This window comes from Lepidochelys olivacea (assembly GCF_965140295.1).
Source record: "Lepidochelys olivacea isolate rLepOli2 genome assembly, chromosome: 22".
In the NCBI taxonomy this organism is placed as follows: domain Eukaryota; kingdom Metazoa; phylum Chordata; order Testudines; family Cheloniidae; genus Lepidochelys; species Lepidochelys olivacea.
Window position 1 is genome coordinate 5,857,413 of NC_140432.1, and position 22,672 is coordinate 5,880,084.

Consider the following 22,672-nt stretch of genomic DNA (forward strand, 5'->3'; position numbering starts at 1 on the left):
GACCCTTTCCATTTTCTCTCCCATCCCTTTCAATGACCCCATCCCGTCCGAGGAGCCCCAAGAAATCCGCCAGGGTCCATTTCTTCAGACGCCCCTTCCCCTCCCATCTCTACTTCCTGCCCTTTGTGAGCCGTTGTTCGGGATTAACAGCCACCCCGGTTGCATGAAATGGTTTGCTGTGCGTTGTTATACACACACACACACACACACGTTTGCTAACCAGTAAATCAGCTGAGATAAGGTGGGGCTAATACAGGGGAAATGCTCAATTGTCCGTGAAAGGAAATTCCACATGGCCCCTCCAGAGCGACGCTGGCTTTGCTTTTCCATTGCTTGGGGGGGGGGGGATCTGGGTTTCGGGGCAGGAGGGGGAGAAAAACCTTCTGGAAAGTTCCATCATTTTAGACAGGAAAAAGGCCAGACTCAGAGCTGCACTGACTTGGCACCAGTTCAGCAGTGAGTTCAGAGGGGCCCTGCTGCTTAAGTGGGAAAAATGCAGCTCTCTGGTCCATGCCAGGGAGCGGGGGGAAGGGGGAAAGTCCCACCCAGTCTCCAGCCAGGGGGCTTTTTCTCCCTTAGCTTATTAGAGCTAGTTATGGGGTAGTTACACAAACGACATAAGCTCCAGCTGCCCCTGAACTCAGCGGCAGCATGAAAGGTGCGATCCAGCCAGCCTTCTCCACGCCCACGCTACAGAGCTGCCCTTCTTGGCGACCAAGTCCCACAGCTGTTGGCACTCAGCACCGCGCCAGGCAGAGCTCCCTGCACACGGTCGCTTGTCTTAAACAATCGTGTTTCCGGGGATTAGAAATAGGGTTTGTCGTTATTTTGTTTTAGGGGCTGCAGGGCTCATGCCATTAACACCTCGAAGGCCGGCACTAAGGAGGGCGATGCACTGAGTTGTGTTAGCAGTTGCGGGTCGGGAGCACTTTGCTGGAGGTGGCCCATGGGCCGGAGCAGCTTCAGAAATAGACGTAGGGATTCAGGGGCCAGTTTGCTCTTGTTGGCCGTCATGCATAAAGAATTCCGCAAAGGTAACCCGAGAAGCAGCAAGGGCCCGTGGCTGAATCCAGGAGGCAGGAGAACGGAGTTCTTTTCCCAGCTCTGCTACTGCCATGGAATAAACCTTGGGCAGCTCACTTCACTTCTGTTCAGGTCAGTTACCCTGGCCCGGATCCTCGGCTGAAAGGAGCTCCGTGCAGCCCCGGGTGTAGACAGCAGAGCTGGGTATGCAGCACTGGGGTTGCCCACGGGCTGCCCTCCCAAGGGCGTGTCTGCCCTGCCGTCGGGAGGCGTGACTGCAGCAGTTGGAGACATACTCAAGCTCACTGGAAGCTAGCTTGGGTAACAGTAGAGGTGAAGCCGCAGCATCAGGGGCCGGGGCCGCTCAAGCCTGTACTCTGGGTCCCAGGTGGGCAAGGCTAACCCATGCCACCACCGAGGCTGCCCATGGCTTCCGAGCAGCTCTTCTTGGAGGTAGCTAGATCAAAGCTAACTCAGGAATGTCTCCCAGAGCCCAGCTCACCATGCCGGCAATGGCTTTCTCCACAGCCAGGAGGCAGCCCAGCTACCATGGCCAAAGCCACACCCCAGGAAGCCGCTGCATCCATGGCTGCGAAGAGGCCTGTTCTGCAGAGCCTGCACCACCTGACACTGGTGGTACTCTCTGCTGTAAGCCCTCAGAGCTGCATACGGGGGCCACGCCGGAAGGCATGATTTCTGAAACAGGGATTACACTGCACACCCCCCACTGAAGCATTCTGATCTCTACGGATGGAGATCTGGATTCCCACCACATCGCTCTGGCTTTACACCAGCAAAGCACCAGCTCTGAGCCGGAATCACCCCTTGATGGCTTGGGCCCAAGGACACCAGGTCACGCTCAGTTGGATCAGCATCCCCAAATGCTCGTTTGATTAAAACACGGCAGCAGCTGGTATTGGGTTCCTGGCCCTTCCCCACTCTCTTCGCATTCTGTGCATTAGCGTATATTCCCAGAAAATGCGTTCTGATCTAGGGTCAGTTTGCAGACAGACCCAGGATGATTTCCTCTCGGCTCTAGCTTTGTTCCATCTCTTTCTATCAAGATGCCATAGAGTGGGTGAGGATTCCTCCCTGCGTTGATCCTCTTTCATTGAAGGACAACGGAGCTGGACTGTCTTTCCCCAGGGCCTCTTCCTAAGCCTCACACACTTGGTTGTATTACAAAGGAATTGAAAATGAAAACAAACCAGAGTCACACCAGATGCTCTTCCTCTGGAGTCATCTCCTCTACCCTGCTGGGACATGCACACAGTCCAGCTCTGCACTTCCCCTGCCTCCCAGGGATGTCCCAAATTCCCCTCTGCCCCACCCTGCTGCAGATGGATGTAAATGGATAGAAATCCATTGAAGTCAATGGAGCTGCTCCCATTTCACCCCCGGGAGGATCTGGCCCTGTGACTGTAAGTTGTTGCCATCAGAAATGTTGAATCAGGGCAGTGAGGTTATGGAAAACTTGAACCAAGACAGACAAACAAGCCACACCTTGTCTCTGGCTCTCCCTGGCTGTGCTCCGGCTTTGGACAAGTCCCCTGCCCCACATCTGGGGAGAAGCAAGGACAAGTTCAACTTAGACATCATCAGATAAAATATGGGTGGAAGGAGTTCTGGCAGTTGCTTAGCTGGGCTCCCCCCAATGGAACCTCTTTCCAAGAACACACTTCGGATACCGGAGCTCTGTTTTCCATTGATTGAGCTCCCAATCCTCTGCTGTCGATAAAAGGCCGTGGGAACAAGGATCAGAGCATAGCACTCTTCACGTCCATCAAGGATAGCAAATAGCCCACAGCCGTGAGTGACGCTGACAAACTGGAGCTGAAATCCACCCAAGAGCACGCTGACTGTGGTGATGTTTCCCCATTGCAATGTGCTTGAGGCCCTCGGCTTGGATTTTTCTCTCTGCAAGGCAGTGTAAACAGAGCGGGGGACTCAGGTTAACTGCTAGCCATTGTCTAGTGCCAGCCTTCTCTTGCTGATGCTGGTAATAGCCACAGGCATCCGCCATCAATAAGAGGCAATCCGACCCCTGGGACCGAAGCATTCATCAATTTCCTCTGCAGGCTCCTGGCTTGAGCAGTGCAATGCTGAGAAATATGGTTTTAATTTTCCTCCTTCAGATCTGGAATAAGCAGCACAAGGTGATCACCCATTTTATTCTGTCAAACATGTCTGTTTCTCAAGCCATGGGTCATTCTTTTTAGCTCTAGTCCCTTTGGACCTTTCACATCTCGTCTGAACACACATCCTTCCCTCTTGTCTGTTGCTCTTAGGTTCCTCCTCTGATTGCTCTGTATTAATTAACTCGGTGAAGCGTTGTGCGACCCAGTTCCTGTCTCCACAGCAGATAAAGTCGTCGTTGATGCTGCTCAGGAGGGAAAGGAACGCCTTCTGGCCAAGGCACACATCTGGATTCTGTTCCTGACTCCGCTGCTGATGCAACCTTGGGCAAATCACTTCACCTCTTCATGCCTTTCTTCCCTATCTGACCAAGGGGAATAGGAGGCTTAATTTGAAAAGTGCTTTGAGATCCTCAGATAGAAGGGCAAAAAGTCTTCCAGCATCTGAGACTTCTGCAGGAATGAGGTGAGGCCTCAAACTTTTCATTCATTCAGAACCTTGACAGAGCAGCGCCTGCATCCCCCAGAGCCAGTGAGGGTACGTCTACACTGCGTTTTAAAACCGGTGGCTGCAAATCTCACACCCCAGCTCTGCAGACTCAGCCTCACGCTGCGGCTCTAAAACAGGCTGTTTAGATGCTGGTTTTAGCGCTGCAGGACCAGCCCCGAGGCTGTAGACCCAGCTCTGAGACTCGCTGGTTTGAAAACACAGTGTAGACATTCCCTGACAAGCTGCTCCCGCTCCCATTGGCCCAGCCTCTCTCAGCCCAGCCAGGACAGGATGAGAAGCTCATTTCACTATAAACACTGTTCTGAATTCAGGCTGTCACATTCCAGCAGAAATTTTGGGGACATGAGCCAGATTTGGTTCTCAGCTCCAGCAGTGTAAATTCAGAATAGTTCCAGTGAAGTTACTCTGGATTTATATCAGGGCAACTAATACTAAAATGGCAGTGTTACCAAAGGCCCCTGGTGCATGGCAGTATAACCAATGGCTGATTCTCAAAAGGCTTGGTTAGGAGACTTCGCCAAACCAATTTGGTTTGGAAAATTAGATTTCTGATCACTCCAGCCTGTTACACCACGTTAACTCTGGTGTAATCCTGCTCACCCCAGGGGAGACATTGGCCCAGAACTGGTGTAGCACAGCCAAGAATCAGCCCCGTGGTTGGAAATCTCCTGGGAAACCCTTTCCGGTGAGATCGCTGCTATTTCCTGCTTTGGCTGGGCCTGAGAACAGCCTCTTGCATGACATTCCAGTACTTTGAGGCCTGGTCCTTGCTGGGACCTGGGGGTTCAGAGGGAAAGGATAGCAGCGAACCCAGCGATCTCCCTGTTTCCTAATCCGCTGCAAGGTTTGGGCTTCGGTCCCAGATTTGGGCAGACGTTCAGCTCAGTTCGTACTCGGGTGCCGAGCTGGGGCTGGTGGCTCTGACCTGGCACTTCCCAGCCTGGACCCATCAGAGCTCCGAACTGGTTCAGCCAGCTCCGATCAGCACTCCAATGGCAGCTGCACAAGCATCGCTTCTGCCCAGGGGAACGGAAACCCGCAGGGAGCGCGCTCGAGTGCAAAGGCAAATCCGGAAATTTAATGCAAGACGACCAGTCCAGCCCAGGGAAAGGAAACCTCCAGCTCCATTCCCTTACCGACGGCTCGATGGCAATTAGACACCCTGCCTGACTCTGATTTTAGTGCCTAACGAATAATAGCTACATTCAGCACAAGTGCACTCTGACCCTCTGCCTCGGGCCCCGAGAGACAGTGGAGAATCTTGCCTGCAGCTGCTCCAGCCTGGTACCCTGGGCGCTGGTGAAGAAAAGCAACAATTCCTGCATTCTTGTGATAACTCGCCTAGTCCCGCATACATTGGTGTCATTTGGAAGAGTCGGCGGAGATCCTGCCTTCTAGGCACTGAGGGGGAAGGCAAAGTCCCACACTGCCCCACGGGCAGCACTGGGAGGCAGGATTCCTCTCTGAACTCCCCACATGCTGCCACACCCATTTATAGGGCAGCGGGTGGGTTAAGGACCCCACTGCACCGGTCCTACTCTGCAGGCTGATGCAATGGGCATATGGCCCTGCTGCCCCTTCACCGACGTGGGGCAGTGTGCCAGCCCACAGGGGGTGGGTAGGGAGCCCGGCGTGTGGGGCTTGCTGTGAGCTGTGGGGGTTGCTGGGGGAAGGACCCCTGTGCCCCATTTCAGGGCTAGGCAGTACCAGGGCCACGGAAGCTAATGCAGTGACCCTTGGTTTACACCCATGCTGCGGGAGCAGAATCTATCCCTGGAGCTGCAGAATGCGGTAGGAGCACAAACTCCAGGCCTCCACCAACGCCAGGGAAGGGCTCAGTGCTGGTCTCATACAGAGGGGAACACTGAGGCACAGCGATCCTAAGGACCAGGCCCGCAGCCCTGCCCCAGGCCTGCAATCCTCGCTCCTGGGAGGAGGCACGTTGCAGTCTGCAGGGGCTGCTCACCAAGGGCCCGATCCTGGCACTTTGACTCACAGCGGCTAATCCCACCGAGGTTAAGAGGGACGTGACCCGAGGAGCTGCACCTCGGCCGACGCGAGGCGTGCGGGATCGAGTACTGCAGTGACCAAGCCCAGATCACGTTGTGAATCGCGCCTGAGCCTGGCTTAGACATCGTAAATTCCTGGCTCCCAGTCCCCTCCTCAGTCCACTAGGCCATTCTGCCTCTGCACGGACCAGACGCGGGGCCTGGGCGGGCGCTCACTGCTGCGCCATGTGAGGCAACTTCACAAAGTGGGCACGATTTAAGCCCTGGGACGTGCGAGTCAAGGCAAGCACACGGGACGGTCTCTTGCTTTGGGGAACACTTCCCGGCCCAGCCTGGCTCTGCTCTAGGAGAGTCGCCATGTGCGAGGGACGGACCCCGTCGGGAGCTGCCGTGCCAGGCAGGGGTTGGGACAGACCCGACGGCTTTTGAAAGCCATTCAGAGTTGGCCTTATGGCAGGCGGAAGTGCAGGCAGACAAATATAGGGGATTAGGAGCAGGATGGCTGCTCCATCAACCCGGAGGAGTCATGAGCAGCATTCCCTCAGCGGCACTGCATGGCACATATCGGTATAGGCCGATGCAGTCAGACACCAGGGCACAGCTCGAGAGCCAGCTGGGGAAGGCCATTGGCAAGAGAGACATGGAGCTGGTAGGAAGCTGAGCATGGAGACAGTCTGGCCAGTGTCTGGTGCCCAGACCCTCTTCTATCATCGGGATGATGGACACTGGCTACTTCCCCACCCTCTGGGCCCAGCAGAGCCCTGCTGGAAAGAGGCCAGCGTTGGCTGGAAGAGAGTGGGAGGATGGAGGAGATAAAGGGGCCCAAGAAGAATACACTGACAGCTAGAGATAGAGCAGAGATCAGCCTGCCATCGCTCTCCCCCCTCACGGCTGCTCCCCGCCTGACCTCCGCGATTTAGATCAAAGTGGGGAATCCAACCCCTCACCGCGCGCGGGGGCCCCGCTGACGGACAAATGAGGCTCAATAACCCTGAGTGATGAAATGTGATGCAGGCCTTGGGGCTGGGGGAGGAATTCCCCCCCACGGCTGAGGCGAGCGGGGAGAGCCCCACTCAGAGGAGAGAGCTCCTGAGCCGCCCCGGTGGGGACAATTCACTCCCTTCCGCGGGCTTGCACCATTCCCGTGCCTCATTCCCTCGCTCGGCCCCGGAGCTGCCACCATGGCAGAGACGCTTCCTCCATGCCAGAGCGAGGCATTTCCTAGGATTCCCAAAGCTTGGGCCTGTTATCTGCAAGGGCCAGGAGGGCACCAGCAGCTTCCCCTACAGTAGTCCCACGCTGCAGGGCTAGCCTCCCCCCGCAAGGGTAGGGACAGGAGAGGAGGCAGGACCCCTTGAAGGGGTGCAGCAGTGGGCGTGTAGTGCCTTGGGGAGTGTGGCCCACTCTGCCTATCACCAGAGGATGCTATCCCAGCCCGGGAGCTTTAGCCCAAGCTATAGGAGCTCGTGCTACGAGCTGTGGAGGGCTGCAGTCCAACCCCCAGTCTGGCAGCCGTCCCAGGCACGGCCCTACTGGGGTGGTGCAGCGCCCCCCCATCCCCAGCCCGAGAGCCATCACACAGCCCCAGCAGGTCAATATGCTGCCCTGGGGCGAGTGGGGACCTTCCGTTCTTGTTAGGGGTGCAGCAGATTCCAAACTCCAAAGTTCAGGGCTGCTGCCATTTGAGGTTCTGGTTCAAACCCATCTCTGCTGATCAGGGGCCACCTCCTGAAGCCGGTAGCTAGTACCCTGCCTGGGTTCAAGCACACTTCAGCAGACTATCAGAGACTGCCTTGGGAGCCTTCCCTGGGAAAGCACTGAGCCAGGGGGCAGGATTCGCCCTGTGGGGCTACCTGCTTCTGAGCAGAGAGGCCCTGAGCTGACCTGACACCTGCGCACACCCCACAGAGAGAGCATGGCCAGCCCCCAAGAGAATTCCTGAGCGTCCACGCTCAATTCGCCACCTCCCCAAAGCCACCCCCCACGGCTGAAATATTCGCAAATTTGGGGAGTCGGAGGCGAGAATTTCTGAGCTGTCCAGGTCCCGGGTACCCTAAACGAAAACAGGTGGAATGAGATTACTTTCCCCTTTGATCCAAGCGTCTCCATGAATTAAACCCCCAGGCACGAGGTGGGGAACTTTTATTAGCCCCATTTTACAGATTGGGAAGCAGACTCCCCGGGCCTTGCCTGAGGTCACACAGCCAGTCAGAGGCAGGACTAGAATCCAGGGCTCTAGGGCTCACGTTCTCCCCTCTCGCCCACAGGCCTTCGTGGAGCGACCACGCCCACTTGCACAGGAGGCGAAACAAAGGTTCTGCTGCCTCCCTGGGTGTTTGGAGTGACACTGCTCCGCTGTTTACACGGCACCTTTCAGCCCAATTATTTAATTGGGGACTGGTCCTGCTTTGAGCAGGGAGTTGGACTACATGACCTCCTGAGCTCCCTTCCAACCCTGTGATTCTATGATCCCGCCTCTGAATACGTGTCGCATCGTCCCCTTGGTGGGGCAGGTCAGGGAATGGCCCAGTCCCTGCAGCTCCCAGGCCAAGCCACGGCTGAGCCTCTCCGCAGAGTCCAGCTTCTTCCAGCCCCGCCCCGGTGGACACCACCGACCCCGTGGCAGAAGAGCCCACATGTTGCCATCCGCTGGGATTGTGCTTAGGGAGTCAGTGCTGTTCATGGCAGCCGGATCCTTCAAACCCACTTGCTGCTTTTGGGCGGGGAACCGGGCTCCATCCAGAGCAGCTGGTCCCTGTCCTCAACCATCCCTGGGCCCTGCCAAGCAGCTCCAGTCTGTGCTGGGCTGTAGCCACATTTCTCTTCTGCAGGGCCTTTCAAAGTCCATTTCCCTGGGAGGGGAGCATGTCTAACTGAGCGGTCTCTCTGTCTGCCTCACTGAAGGGGGCTACTGCCACTAGACGAGGGCACATCCAGTGCAGAAAGGGGCTGATGAGCGGAGCATCAAATCATGGTGCCCAGCAAGGAAGATTAAATATTGCAACCCAGCAGTAGGACAGGAAGCAAAGAGGAACTCGGTATCCAGCAGAGGGAATTCAGGGAGAGAGGACACAGTCCCCAAGTATCCCATTCCCCTGCAGGCAATCATACCACTGGATCTGCCAGATACATGAACGGGGGCAGCCCTGTCTCTCACCCATTGCAAACGTGGCCTTGTTTAGAAATGTCTCTGCAAGACACCAGCCACGATGGGGAATCTCGCAAGGCGCTGAGACACATTGACTCAGGTCCTTCGACAAGGGGAGTTTTGCCAGTTATTTCCATAGCGTAGGATCGGGCTTCAAGTCCACGAGAGGCTCAGCACCCCCGCAGGATTGGGCTACGCACAAAGGTTGCTTTCACATTCTCTGGCAGCGGCTGGGGTTTGGAGCAGCAGTAAAGAAACTCAGTCTTCACCAGGCTCAGCGCTGATTTAATAGCAAACAGACCGGGGAGCACTGAACCATGGATCCACCTTGGATGCTGTCCGGCAAGCTGGCTGCCAGTTCGCTCTTTGCAGTGCCAGGGAGCTGAGCTCGGGTCTAAGCATGCAAACCCGGATCCGGTTTCCCAGGTCACCAGCACACAAATATTTCCATTCCCTGCACCATGGAGTCGAAGCAACGGGAGAGTGAGTGGGGCGTGACCCCATGTCAAATGGCCAAGTCGGAGCATTTCCAGAGTAGGAGGAGGGGGCTAGTGGGAAGAGGGAATGGGGGGGGGGAGGATTCGAGTTTCCAAACATTGCCGTTCCCATGGCAAGTCTTCATGGCAACACCCTCATTCTTTGCAGAATTAAAGACCCTCTGGAGGGGAATCTTTATAGAAAAGCATCAAAACTGGGGGGCGGGGAGCAGAGCAAACCCCTAGGAGGGGTAGGTGCAAAGAGGGAAGCTCAGGAGGGAAGCCTCCTGCATGGTTCAGCGTCTTCCAGCTGGTTCCACATTTCACTGGTGCTGAAGAGCACGAATAGACAGGAAAGTTTACCAGCAGAGAAACCCATCTCAGCGCTTCTAATAGCAGGGATTAGGCAGGTACAGGGGAGCTGCTGTAGCCCTTCAAAAGCAGAGGGAGGGAGCGTGCCTACATCAGGGAACCACTGTAGCTGGGACTCGGGACTCCTGAGCTAATTCCCAACTCGCTGCATGCCCTGGGGCCCAGCAGACTGTCACCATACATATGCTGTACATCAGGGGTGGGCAAACTACGGCCTGGGGGCCACATCCGGCCCTCCAGGTGTTTCAATCCGGCCCTTGAGCTCTCGCCAGGGAGCAGGGTCCAGGGCTTGCCTTGCTCCGTGCAGCTCCCGAAGCAGCAGCATTTCCCCCCACCAGCTCCTACGGGTAGAGGCAGCCAGGGGGCTCTGCATGCTGCCCCCGCAGCTCCCATTAGCCGGAGCCCACACGGCCAGCTGGAGCCCAAACCCCAATTTCGTGAGCATTCATGGCCCGCCATACAATTTCCATACCCAGATGTGGCCCTCAGGCCAAAACGTTTGCCCACCCCCGCCCTACATGCTGAACCTAGGCATGCAGTATTTTCGCCTAGTGGTCAGAGCATAGAACTGGCAGTCAGGACTCCTGGGTTCTATGCCAGGCTGCGCTGTGGGTGACTCCACCTTGGAGAGATATTGCAAAGGACTGCGCTATCCTGAGTTCATTTTTCCCTTTTACAGGTTGTATTCCAACACACTCTTATTTTAAGGAAAAAGACACTTACTTTGGATGTGGAGTTAGATCTGGGTCCCCTGGCACAGAGCTAAATAGGTGCTCGTTAAGAAGGTCTATTATTTGGGTTAAACCCAAGAGCTAAGGGGAAAGAAGAGCCGAGGTAGGATGCATGTGTAATAACCCTAAAGAGCATGAGCCCTTACAGCTTGAGTCAGACATGTGAGGATACCAGCCCTAGGGAGCAGCCAAATGCACTCTGATGGGAGGGTTACATAAGCAGAGTGGGACACTGGAAGGCGGATTTGCTGCAGTTAGGGTTGCCAACCCTCCCAATTCCACCGGGAGTCTCCCAGAACTGGGCTCTATCTCCCGGAGGCTACTCAAGCCAATCCAGGAGATTTTAGGCCGCTAAAAGTCCGGTGGCGCAGCAGGGCTAAGGCAGACTCCCTACCTGTCCTGCCCCCGTGCTGCTCCTGAAGCAGCCAGCCCGTTCCTGCAGCCCCTGGGGGGGGGAGCACGCAGGGGGTCTCCATGTGCTGCCCCCGCCCCAAGCGCCGACTCCGTAGCTCCCATTGGCCGGGAACTGTGGCCAAAGGAGCTGCAAGGGCGATGCCTGCAGGCAGTGGCAATGCGTAGAGCCCTCTGCCCCCCAGGGGTGTGCTGGCCGCTCCTGGGAGTGGCGCAGGGCCAGGGCAGGCTGGGAGCCTGCCTTAGCCCCACTGTGCCACCGCCCGGGAGCCGCCCAAGGTAAGCGCCACCTAGCCAGAGCCCTCACCCCTCACATACCCCAACCCTCTGCCCCATCCCTGAGCCCCCTCTCGCACCCAAACTCCCTCCCAGAGCTCACACCCTGCACCCGCTCCTGCACCCCAACCCCCTGCCCCAGACTCAGCCCGGAGCCCCCTCCCACACTCGGGACCTCTCGGCCCCAGCCCAGAGCCTGTACTCCCCCCCTCCTGCACCCCAACCCCCTGCCCCAGCCCGGTGAAAGTGAGTGAGGGTGGGGGAGAGCGAGCGACGGGGGTGGGGAATGGAGTGAGTGGGGCAGGGCAAGGGTGTTTGGGTTTGTGTTGTGTGATTAGGCAGCTGGGAACCCTCGCTGCAGTTAGCCAGTGCAGATTTCTGAGAAGCTGGGAGGAGATGTGTGAGGTGTTCGGGGATCACCTAGCGTTTAGGGAGCTCCACCTTGCTGGGTGTCTGGTCCCAACTAGCTGGGCTGTGCAGCGTAACAGCCAGAGCTTCACAGTGCCCCACCCAAATTCTCTTCCTGGGAAGCTCAGCCCTTAAAGGCAGATCCCCCAATACCACGATGAGGGGGGCAGGTGGCTACAGCAGTCTGGAGGCGGCGGGGAGCAGGCGGCTCCTCTGCGGAGAGGCTGCCGTGTCCCGCTCCTACGCAGCTGCAGGCTCTCCCCACGACAAGGGCCCGGGGACCCTTTAACAACAGCACAATGGATCTTGCACTAAGCCAGTCCTGGCGTCTCCTGGGCTGGAGCCAGCCTCTCCCAGGGCCACTCGCTGGCCCGAGTGCAAGTTTACGAGCTCAGCACAGCTGCCCCCACTAGTCCCCTGCGCTCTCCGGCCTGGCATGTTTCGGCTTGGAAACGGGGCCATTACCGGGCAGGTGGCTAAGCCACAGCGCTAAATTAAATACCTCGGTTAGCTTTATAGGGTGGATTTTCCTCCCTGGTTCTTAGGGCCTGCTTGGAGTTCATGAAAAGCATCCTTTAAAATAACCCCAAATGGGTAATTGGGAGCTGCCAGGGACGGGAACGTGCACCCTCGGATCTCATGAGCTGGACGTTCAGAACAGCCCCTGGTTTTCCATTTGGTGCTGCGGTTCCTCTGTCTGGGTAGCACTCAGGGTCTGCCTAGGGCACGCGCTTCCCAGCCAAGGCCATGGGGAGGGGACGTGCCAGGGTACTAGCAGTAGGGTGAGATGTCCCAATTTTATAGGGACAGTCCCAATATTCGGGGCTTTGTCTTATATAGGCGCCTATTGCCCCCCATCTCGTCCTGATTTTTCACACTTGCTCTCTGGTCACCCCACTAGTGAGTTCTTAAGGCTGCTGAATATGGACAGATCCTGTGGTTCCTGCTGGCTCCCAGACTAACACAGCCTGTTCTAGCATCATCTCACACGACATCTTCCCCTGTCCTGGAACAGAGAGCCCATAGCACCACACAGCTCATCTCCAGCATTCACGGGTTCCAAGACCAGAAGGGACCCTTGTGATCATCTAGTCTGACCTCCTGGATAGTAAAGGCCAAAGAACTGCCCCCAGACAACACCGAGAGCAGAGCTTTTAGAAAAACATACAACCTTGATTTAAAAATTGTTGGTGATGGAGGGGGAGGTAACCTTTGGTAAATTGTTCCAATGGTTAATTACTCTCACCATGAGAAATTTACATCTCATTTCCAGCCTGAATTTGTCTAGCTTCAGCTTCCACCCACTGGATTGTGTTATGCCTTTCGCTGCTAGATTGAAGAGCCCCTTAGGTACTTACAGACTGCAATCAAGTCACCCCTTAACCTTCTCTTTTTTAAGTTACACTGATTGAGTTCTTTGAGTCTACCACTACAAGGGAGGCTCTCGTCTTTTAATCATTCGCATGGCTCTTCTCTGAACCTCTCCAGTTTATCAACATCCTTCTTGAATTGTGGGCACAGGATTCCAGCAGGGGTTGCATCCGTGCTCCAGTCCTGCCCATCCTTTCTCTCTAGAGCCTGCTACTCCAGAAGTTTATCCTCCCAGAATGCCAAGCAAGGTGGGCTGGCACTCTCCATCCAGACTGCCATAGAAGAGGGAAAGGTCTCCACAGCATTATCTTTTAAGCCTTTGTTTGAAAATTCTCTCACAATCCTGGGCCTCACTCCTGCAGTCAGACCTGTGCGGGTGCCAAACGCCACTAGCTCCAGATAGGGGCCGGGGGCCGGCCACGTGGGTTTGATTGCAAGAGTGGGGCCCTCAGGTGACTTGAAGAAATATCCCCCAAAGAAACAGGAGGGTCTTGCCCCTGGTTCCCACCCCCCAATTTACCCTACTTGTGTAGTTTGCCTCAAAATGGCCATAGACCATAGACAACAGGATTGAAGATGAGTCACATCTCCCCGTTAGTGGGAAATCCTCACCCCCATGTCTCTCTCAATGGGAGCTTTGATGAGACTCAGCACTAGATGACTGGGTTCTTCCAAGGTCAAGCTTGGATCAAGTCTGCCATCTGCTGGTGAGAAAGAGCCAGATCCTCGCTGGAAAGGTTCCCTGTTAATAGACTCCTGTGTCATTCCCAAGGCCTGAAACTGGGTAATGACTAAAACCCATATGAAAGCTCTAAAAATAATATTTAGGATTTATTTAGTGACCACAGTCCTGCCCCCGGGCCATAACATCGCATTCAGCTGGGTTCCCCTTTCGCAAGAGATAATGAAAACCTCATTGGTATTCTCTCCACTAAGAAATCTTCCAAAAAGCTTGCAGCAGTGGATCGCCCGGCACTTTGAAGTCTAAAGCAGCAGAGAGAAGAAATAAACTTCATTCTAGAACATTAAGGGACGTTGGGGTTGTGGAACGAAAACGGTTTGACTGGAGACAGCTGAGCACGGTGATGTGCTGCATAACTCTTGGGAGATTGGCCCGTCATTCCACTCATCAAGAGAGGACTGTCCCTTGGAAAGGACTTGCTTTCCAATTTGATCCCAGGCCTGATCTTGTGTTATTGTGGCTTCGGTTTACCTGGGGAGCAATCTCGAGAACATGCAGAGTGGGGTGCAAGGCAGGCGGCTTCGTGAACAGAACCACGAGTCGCCTAAAACTAGAGCTTTCAAATGGATTTTTAAAAACACAGATGGCTTAAAACTCAGATCTCTCTTTATGCTCCCATTAGGGATTCTGGACAGAGATCCCTCCCCCTCTGTCACACATCAAATTCTCACCTCATTTGTGCAATCACTTTCCCATGGTCCCAGTGCAAAGTCTTCTCAGACCATCTCCCCGTAGCCAGTGCAAGATTGTCCTCTACAGTCTATGGCATGCTTTGGCTTGTCTAGCTTTAAATAGTCCCAGTAGCACTGGTCAAACTATTCATTAGGACTAAGGCTCCATGTTTGTCACGGAGGTCATGGAAGTTACAGATTCCATGACTTTCCGTGACCTCCGTGACTTCTGCAGCGGCTGGTGTGCCTGGCCCAGGGGCCACCCGAGCAGCTCCCCTTCGCCCTCCAGAAGCAGGAGTTTGGGTGTGGGGGGGCTCAGGGCTGGGGTGCAGAGTAGTGCTTACCTGGGGGGGGGCTCCCCAGAAGGGTGACAGGAACTCCCCTCCCTCAGCTCCTAGCTCCATGTGCTGCCTCAGCCCTCAGGCACCGCCCCCGCAGTGCTCATTGGCCATGGTAACTGCTGGCAGAGTTTGCCTGAAACACCCCACTCTGTTAGCAGCTGCTGATGCTGCTGAATAGCAGAATCCACTTAACCCTGACTCCCTGTAGCAGGTATCCCACTTCAAAGGGAGGGACTCTCTGAGGAGAGAGGACCTAGGGTGTTGGCTGAGCAGGCCTGAGGGAGGAGCCCTAAGAGTAGCTCAACCTGGGGAGAAAGTTTGAGCTGCTCTTGATTGTTTTGGTTTCTAATAAAGCCGAAGCTCAGGAAGGGGGTTGGATTTTATATCCCATGCGGGTGTTTTTGTGGAACAGGTTGGGAGAGGCACCCGCTTACATAGCAATTAAGAATGTTGCCTTTTAACTCCATAAGCATTTGCATATTGATACTGATCTCTTTGAATGTGTTTGCTACTCCTAAGTATTTGCCGCTTATATCTGAGTTGAATAATTTTCAGGCTGCAAGCTGCTCGGACACTGTTCACTTCTGGGACACTGTATGGAATAAGAGGAACACTTTATAGTGTCACTGATACCAATACTAGAAAATTGCAGCGAATCTGACCAGATATGCTGTGTAAGGTACCTGTGGAAACGTTGTAAGTTGCCAAGTAGGATAATCTTGTTTATATGTTTGTATCCCCTTTGTATTGTGATTTAGAGATATGTAGGGTTTATCTGTATTTCCAAACTTGTGCTGTGTTTCTGGGTGACACCCCCACACAGACTGGCATCAGCACCGCCTAGCCTGTTCGATGGCCCATCAATGGTCATCAGCAGTATAATGAACCCATGGAAGGGAGCCAGCGGATACACCTTATGAGTCAGCAAGGCATGGGGCATGCCTGTGGACAGAGAACTCCAAGGCTTTTCCATGCCATGTGCTGTGAAGCTTGTGTTTGGGACATAGGAAGTACGAGCCACATGGCAGAAGACTATAAAAGGCAGCTGCAACTTCTCCATTTTGTCTTCATCCTGCTTCTTACCTCTGGAGCGACTTCTCTACAAACGAAGCTCTGAACAAAGGACTGAATGACCCATCCAAGCTGTGGATGTTGTCCAGAGGGACTTTCAAGCCAGCAGCTCACCAGTACTGCTTAGAACCTGATATATGGACTTTGAAGTCTCTGTATGTATCCGATTGCTTTACCATTTAATAACTCTTCTTGGTTTTTATTCTTTATAATAAACTTTAGTATTAGACACTAAAGGATTGACTGGCACTGTGGTATTTTGGGTAAGATCCAAGCCTATACTGATCTGGTAATGTGGCTGAACCTCTGGGGTCAGAAGAACATTTTGTGCATGTAAACAGAGTTTTTAAATAACTTCTCACTGTACTGGACCTAGATGCTGATTGGGAGCCAGAGACCTGGAATACAATAAAGTGAGCTGGGTGATTTCTTTTTTCAGCTTCTTGATAACCAGTGTGGGGGATCAGAAGCACAGCTTATGACTGGTTGGTAAATTTAACTTCAGTGTTAACCACCAGTTTTGGGAGTATCTGCTCTCCTTTTTGCAGACTGTCCTGACCTTGGCATTTTCAGTGAGGGCCCCCAGGTACCCCAGGCCACAACTTCCACTGCTTCCTAGTCATTGTTCTCACTGGGTGACTGGTCAACTAAGTCACATGGTCTTGTTTCTGATCTCTGATTAGATGAGCAACTGGAGAACAAATAGTTATAATGCTCTTTCTGCTATGAATTTTCAATGAAAGCATCAAGAGTGTCAAAATCTGCAACGTTTTCAGGATTCACCAACACTTTCACAGAGGCCCAGGAGTTGCCTGGGTACACGTCAGAACATGGCCTCACCGATCAGAGGCCCTGCTTTTACTTGTGAAGCTGGTTTTCTTTAGCTCTTTGAGCAACTCTCGACCCAAGCAATAGTCTTCGACCATATCCCTTAGAAAACAACACCACTGCATGGTAGATCCTCCAGGCAGGAAGACAGAATTTTCAGGGGATTGCACGGAGATCAGGTCTGTGGAATGATTATTAAATGCCACAAACTATCAGCCTCTTTTGAACGCTCCCTAGGGCTTGTATTTGCAAAAGCCAAGGCAGGAGAAGACTTGAAGCTGGTATGAACCATGTGGTCAATACATGGCACATCTCCTGACGGGCTCCCTTTACTCCTACTGCTATGCTAGGAGGCAGCCAGCGTGTAATATTGGGTTGCTCAGGGAGAGAGAACACCAAACCCCTAAGGTGCAGTAGTATGGCCGCTGTACCTGAAGGCACCTCAGCTGTACCTGGGGATGCATGCCCTCCTGGCCCCGTCTGGTAACCACTCAGACACTTGGCTAAGGGAAAGGGTTTCCCTGCAGCTGGCAGGAAAGGGGAAGGCGGGGTACAGAGGTGTAGATAGTCACAGTTCAAAGTGAGCGATGGTGGTTCCTGTTAAGGCCCCTGGGGCAGTCCTATTGAGTCAGGGATCATCAGACCCAGTGCCAGGGGTGCCCTCTCCAGTCCAGTCTCTATTCCAACAAATAGGAGCTTGTAGGTTCCCAGGCCAGGTTGAGTCAGTGTCTCTCGCTGGGGTTCCCCTGCACTGGTGCCCAGCCCAGCCGTTGCCGCTCCCCATAAGCCCAACACAGACCTGCACCCAGCTGTAATGACTGGCAGTCCCCACCTGTTCCACTTGAAGCACTGGGCACAATTCCTGACCTTCCACTCTGCATCCGTTTTCTCTGCAGCTCCTGGCTCGCCATGCGGCCACAACTTCCCAACAGAGCCCAGTGGGACCCTGCCTGGTCCAGGACCTTTCCCCCTACCTGGCCGTGAGGAAGGGGATGCACCAGGGGAGGAGGCTGATGGGAGTTTTAGTCCCCTACTTAGCAAATCCATCACAAGAGTCAGAGCGTAGGCTCCTGAGCAGATCACAAGGCTCCAGCGTGAACCTGCCAAATTGCCTCTAAGGGACAGACATCATCTATGCATTATGAACCCTGAAACCTGCCAATGGGACCGAGCCCCTCGCACACGGAGCAAAGAGCCGCAACCCCCAACCTCTGCCCAGCCCACGCTCAGCTCGGCTCTCCTCCCTGCCCCAGGAGACAGAACACGGCGCTCTGGATCCACCCACCCGAGCCCGTCGCACCCAGCTGGAAGCAACACAGCAGGGGGATGTGCTGGGAGTGTGGGTGACGGCTGGTAGGAGTAGGTTCAGCCCTGCGGCAGGGACAGCGCCCGATCAGACGGAGCCGATTTCTTCGGAGCTAGAGACTGCAGCTTGGCACGTGCAAATCATGTCGAAGCATCAAAGCTCCGAAGCGCCGAGTGGAGCCAACAGCGGGAAATGAATCTGCCTGATCCTGTCTGTGTTGCTGAAGTGCCAAACCCACCCACACGAACCTTTGAAATCCCTTGGTGGGTGCACAGCTGGGCCTGGCCCCCATGCAGCGTCCCTCCCCCTGCCAGCACAGACAGCCTGCAGACCACGCTAACGTGAACTCTCGGTGCCAAGCTCGGCAACGTCGCTGTCTGCCAGGAGCACAGGCCCGGGTTAGGGGTGGGAATGGTGAAAGGTACACGGGGGAAGCTTAACAGCCGCCTCCCAGACCAGGACAACGAGCGCTGGCATCCACCCACCCGCATCTGTCATTACGCGCTGCAGAGGGAACGTGGGTGCCTGTTCCAGCCAGGCCAGCACCACGCTACATGGAGTCCGCAGAGCCCCACAAGTGCGGGTGACAGCATCTGTTCTCTGCGTGCCGCTCACGCAGGCATCTCTGCCTAGAGACCCTTCCTGCTTATACCAGCTTAGCTTTCTAGGTTTAATGAGAGCTTGCTATGGACTCACTGCTAGAGAGCCCCCCGTGAGCTGGGGTTGTGTGTTCAGTACAGGAGTTCTGGATCCCCACTGATGACTTGGTAATCTATGGTACATGGCCTCTGTTTATTGCACCCATAAACCAGAGGTGCCTGGAGCCAGACTCTCAGAAACCAGAGCTGCCAACTTTTGTGTGGCTCTGTCACGGATCCACCGGAGCTGTGCTATGCCCCAGCCTTTAACCAGTCCCTTCAGCATGCCAGACCCCCAAGGGGTCCACTCTTCCTCAACGGTCGGCCACATGGCTTCAACCCCTCCAAGACCGAGCCTCTGGGCTCGAGCCTGCCTGCTTCTCACTCTGAGCTCTGCCCAACAAGTCCAATGGAGGTAGACGCCTGGTCAGCCTCTCTAGGGATCAGTGCACCTCAGCAAGTATTTCAGTCTTTTCCAAACACAGTAGGTTTATTCGTCAACAGGAAATCCTTAGGCTAACACAGACAGCCCATACTGGCCAATGCCAGGGCTCCATCCAGCCAAGGTGCTGTAGAATCCATCCTGGCTCGCTTTGACTGTGTGTCAGTTTCAGGTGAGGGCTGGACGCCTGTCACCTCTCCTCCAGTAAAGCCATGCTGGGTTCACACTGTTGGCCCACCTACTGGAATTTCCATCGTTAGGTGTCCAGGGTTCAGGCAAAATCTCTGCTCTCCCACCCCGGGACCAGCACTTTAGCCCTTCTGCACCCACGGAGTAGCCATGCCAAGGGGGTTGGTACTGAGCCCTATCTCTAGTTCATCAAAACGCTACTGAGAATTCCCACATTCATCACAGGCTCAATATGCAGCGTCGCTGGGAAATGACATAACGAGCTAATAGGGTGCCTGACAGCCAATGAGAACGCAGCTTTGGTCTGCTGCATTAGAAGCCTGGATTCGTAGAATATCAGGGTTGGAAGAGACCTCAGGAGGCCATCTAGTCCCACCCTCTGCTCAAAGCAGGACCAGGACCAACACCAACTAATTGCGGGGAGGGATAGCTCAGTGGTTTGAGCATTGGCTTGTTAAACCCAGGGTTGAGAGTTCAATCCTTGAGGGGGCCATTTAGGGATCTGTGGCAAAAATTGGGGATTGCTCGTGCTTTGAGCAGGGGGTTGGACTAGATGACCTCCTGAGGTCCCTTCCAACCCTGATATTCTATGATTAAATCATCCCAGCCAGGGCTTTGTCAAGCTGGGCCTTTCTAAGGATGGAATTCCTGTCCTAGCTTTGCATCGAAAGACCTCGTGCAGCTTCTCCATTACATACGCTATCAAATGAGGGAAACCATAGTTTATTCTGCTAGTTCAGAAGGCTGAGCAGGGCACTACCCGAGGACGTGAAAGAGCTGGGTTTTATTCTCTGGTCTGCCACAGATGTCCTATGTGCACCTGGGTGCTCATTTAGGCTCTCTGTGACTCAGTTCCCTACCCCACAAAATGGGGCTAAGAGCTCTGTGTTAGTTCACAGGGGGACACTCAGGATAAATACATTAAAACCTGTCAGGCACTCAGACACTACAGAAATGGAGCCAGGTAGGTGTGATTTCTAGATGAGGTCGGGGACAGGGGCAGAGAAACATTAAGAGCACTTAGGGGACTTGCTGGGACTCGCACTCATGGCCCGGTAGTGTGAAGCACAAGCACACAAGCCTCACTATAGAGCCCAGTGCAAAGACTGGCAAATCCCTAGTCTACTCCCCATGAGCCCCACGGCGCACCTGCCAAATGCCAGAGCGTCACATGAGAAACGGACTGTGGCTGGTCTGGGGGGCATGTGCGCCCAGAGGAGAGCTACCCAGGGAAGGAGCATCATGAAGGTCAGGAGCTGCTCTTACGGCCATGTTTTGTGAATACCAGCTGGACAGGGTCATCCTGGCATCTTCCTTTCAGAAGGCCCTTTGTGCCATCGAGTTAGGGGGTCCCCTCTCTGGTTCTTCTCTGTTTCCATCTGTAATGTTAGGGGCGGCAATTTCTTGCCTCCTAACTCCCATAGAAGTCCCTTTGGTACAGGGCATGGCTCTGTGCCTTTGGGTGAGCAATGGGGCTGGTGAAGCCAAACACTCATGGATGCAGACATGTGAGAGCCTGTGAGCATGCAGTTTTGGGAACACGTTTACTAGCTGCACAGAATCACACACACACAAAGCGAACGAACAGGCCAGCTGAGAGCTCCACAATGACACAGGAACAGGTCTCGTCCCTCTTTCCCAGCAGCCGTGGCATTTTGCCACTTCCCTCCCGCTTGTGCCTTTGGGGGAGGCAGGGCTGGGGAGTCACCTGCCAGAGCCACTCACCTGGGCAGGGAATGTTCTGCTCTGGGCTGCACAGTGACCATTAGATTCTAATTAGTAATTCCCCCAGCCCCTGGCGGTATAAATATGGCTCTGTCCTCCCCCGGGAGCCAGAGCACCAGCTTTGCAGCCCAGGCTCAGCTCCTCACTCGCCTGACACGACCACACAGCTCCTCCCTCGGGTTGGCAGAGAGAAAACTAAAGATGAACAAGATCCTGGCTCTGGGTTTGCCAGCCCTGCTCTGCTTAGCTACGGGTAAGTCCCGAAACGAAACTCAAAGAGGGGAGATTTCCACCCGTGGTGGGGCAGAGCTTCAGCTGGTGCCAGTCCAATCAGCTGAGGTCTGGCCTGTGTTCTTTAGCGAGGGCATTTCAATTACAACCAAGTATCCTACCTAAAGGGCAGCCCGTGCCCTGGCGGAGGGACAGAGCCGCCCCTGAAAAGCCAGGCTGGCCCAGCGGTGACCTGCCCACAGGGGGATGAAATGAACCGGAGCAGGACAACAATGGGGGTTGGATGGTTCCAGGAGACTGGGAACGCACCTGTGCACTGAGTGTGGCCAGTCCATGGCTGCGTCCAGTCACTGCTCCGGCTGCTCGTTGCCTACTCTCCGTTTTCTCGCCTCTTAACAGCTGATCCTCTCCAGTGCAACGGCTGTTTCAAGCTGTTACAGGACGGCACCTGTAAGATAAGCCAATACACCTGCACGGCAGCTCCGGGCGAATCCTGCTTCACCCGCAAAATCACTTCTGGTGAGTGAGTGACTGAGGGTACATCGAGGCTGGGGCTGGAGGAGATAGGGGTGACCAGACAGCAAGCACGAAAAATCGGGACAGGGGGTAGGGGGGTAATAGGAGCCTATATAAGAGAAAGCCCCGAATATCAGGACTGTCCCTATAAAATCAGGACATCTGGTCATCCTAGGAGGGGAAATGTCCAGCTCAAGGAGATACACCCATAGGTCTGCTCCAGCTAGCACACGGACAGCAGACGCGTAGCCGGAGCGAGCGGCGGGAGGGGCCAGCTGCCCCAGTCCGATCCTGCCCACGGCGCCAGACACGAGTGCAGACAGTCCCCGCGTTTCTGTGCAGCCCAGTGAGCAAAAGATGCCCCATCTCTGGGGCGGTTAGCGCTGGGAGGGGAGAAGTGATCGCCTTACCCTCGAGTGACCTCTTGTGGCCATGCCGGCTGTGGCAGTGGGGAACCGTGTTCATCCTTTAGGGTATGTCTGCCCTACGAGTGGGTCGGGGGCGGGAAGTCACGGGTCGGGGGAGAGGTCCCCAGGCTAGCTCTGACTGAGCGCGCACAGTGAGACATGAGGGGCTAGGCCCCACCAAGTCTACATGGCTAGCGTCTTGGGTGGGCACTTACTCAGGGGGGCTGGCCTCTCCCGCTGCTCGCCCTGCTGCGGCTACCCTGTATGCTCGCTGGTTCGGCGCTCGGGGAATGTTCCCCCAGGCTGGAAGTTCCACCCTTCGTCCATGACGGTGACTGGGACACTGGGGCAGAGGAGAGGGGTGGGGGAGGCCTCTAAGGACAGAGAAGGGTCCTGAGCCGCGGGAAGAGGGTGACAGAGGAGCCCCGGCTCCTGAGAGTCAACAAATGGGAGGGCAGCTCACTTGGTGGATTCCCCTGGCACTGGGAAGAGGGGTCTGTCCCTGGCACCCAGCCCTGGGGGCTCAGGTCTCTTTCCCTCTGTAGAGAGCCAGATCCTGCGGGTGGAGCGGGGCTGCACTGCAATCTGCGACGACCTAGTGTTCAACTACTACGACTACAAGGAGACCACCCAGTGCTGCACGGACAGACCCTTCTGCAATGTCCACAACCCCTGGCCCCAAATCCCCAAGTAG

The 22,672-nt window shown here is 55.0% G+C and overlaps 1 protein-coding gene across 1 annotated transcript; it reads left to right on the forward strand.

Annotated features, from left to right (window-relative positions):
• Positions 1 to 21,025: 21,025 nt before the first annotated feature.
• Positions 21,026 to 22,672, forward strand: ACRV1 (acrosomal vesicle protein 1; the record flags this gene model as incomplete). The annotated part of the gene is made up of 3 exons (XM_084611646.1): positions 21,026 to 21,077; positions 21,455 to 21,574; positions 22,524 to 22,672. 3 exons carry the CDS (start codon positions 21,026 to 21,028, stop codon positions 22,670 to 22,672), a joined length of 321 nt encoding a protein of 106 aa, XP_084467772.1.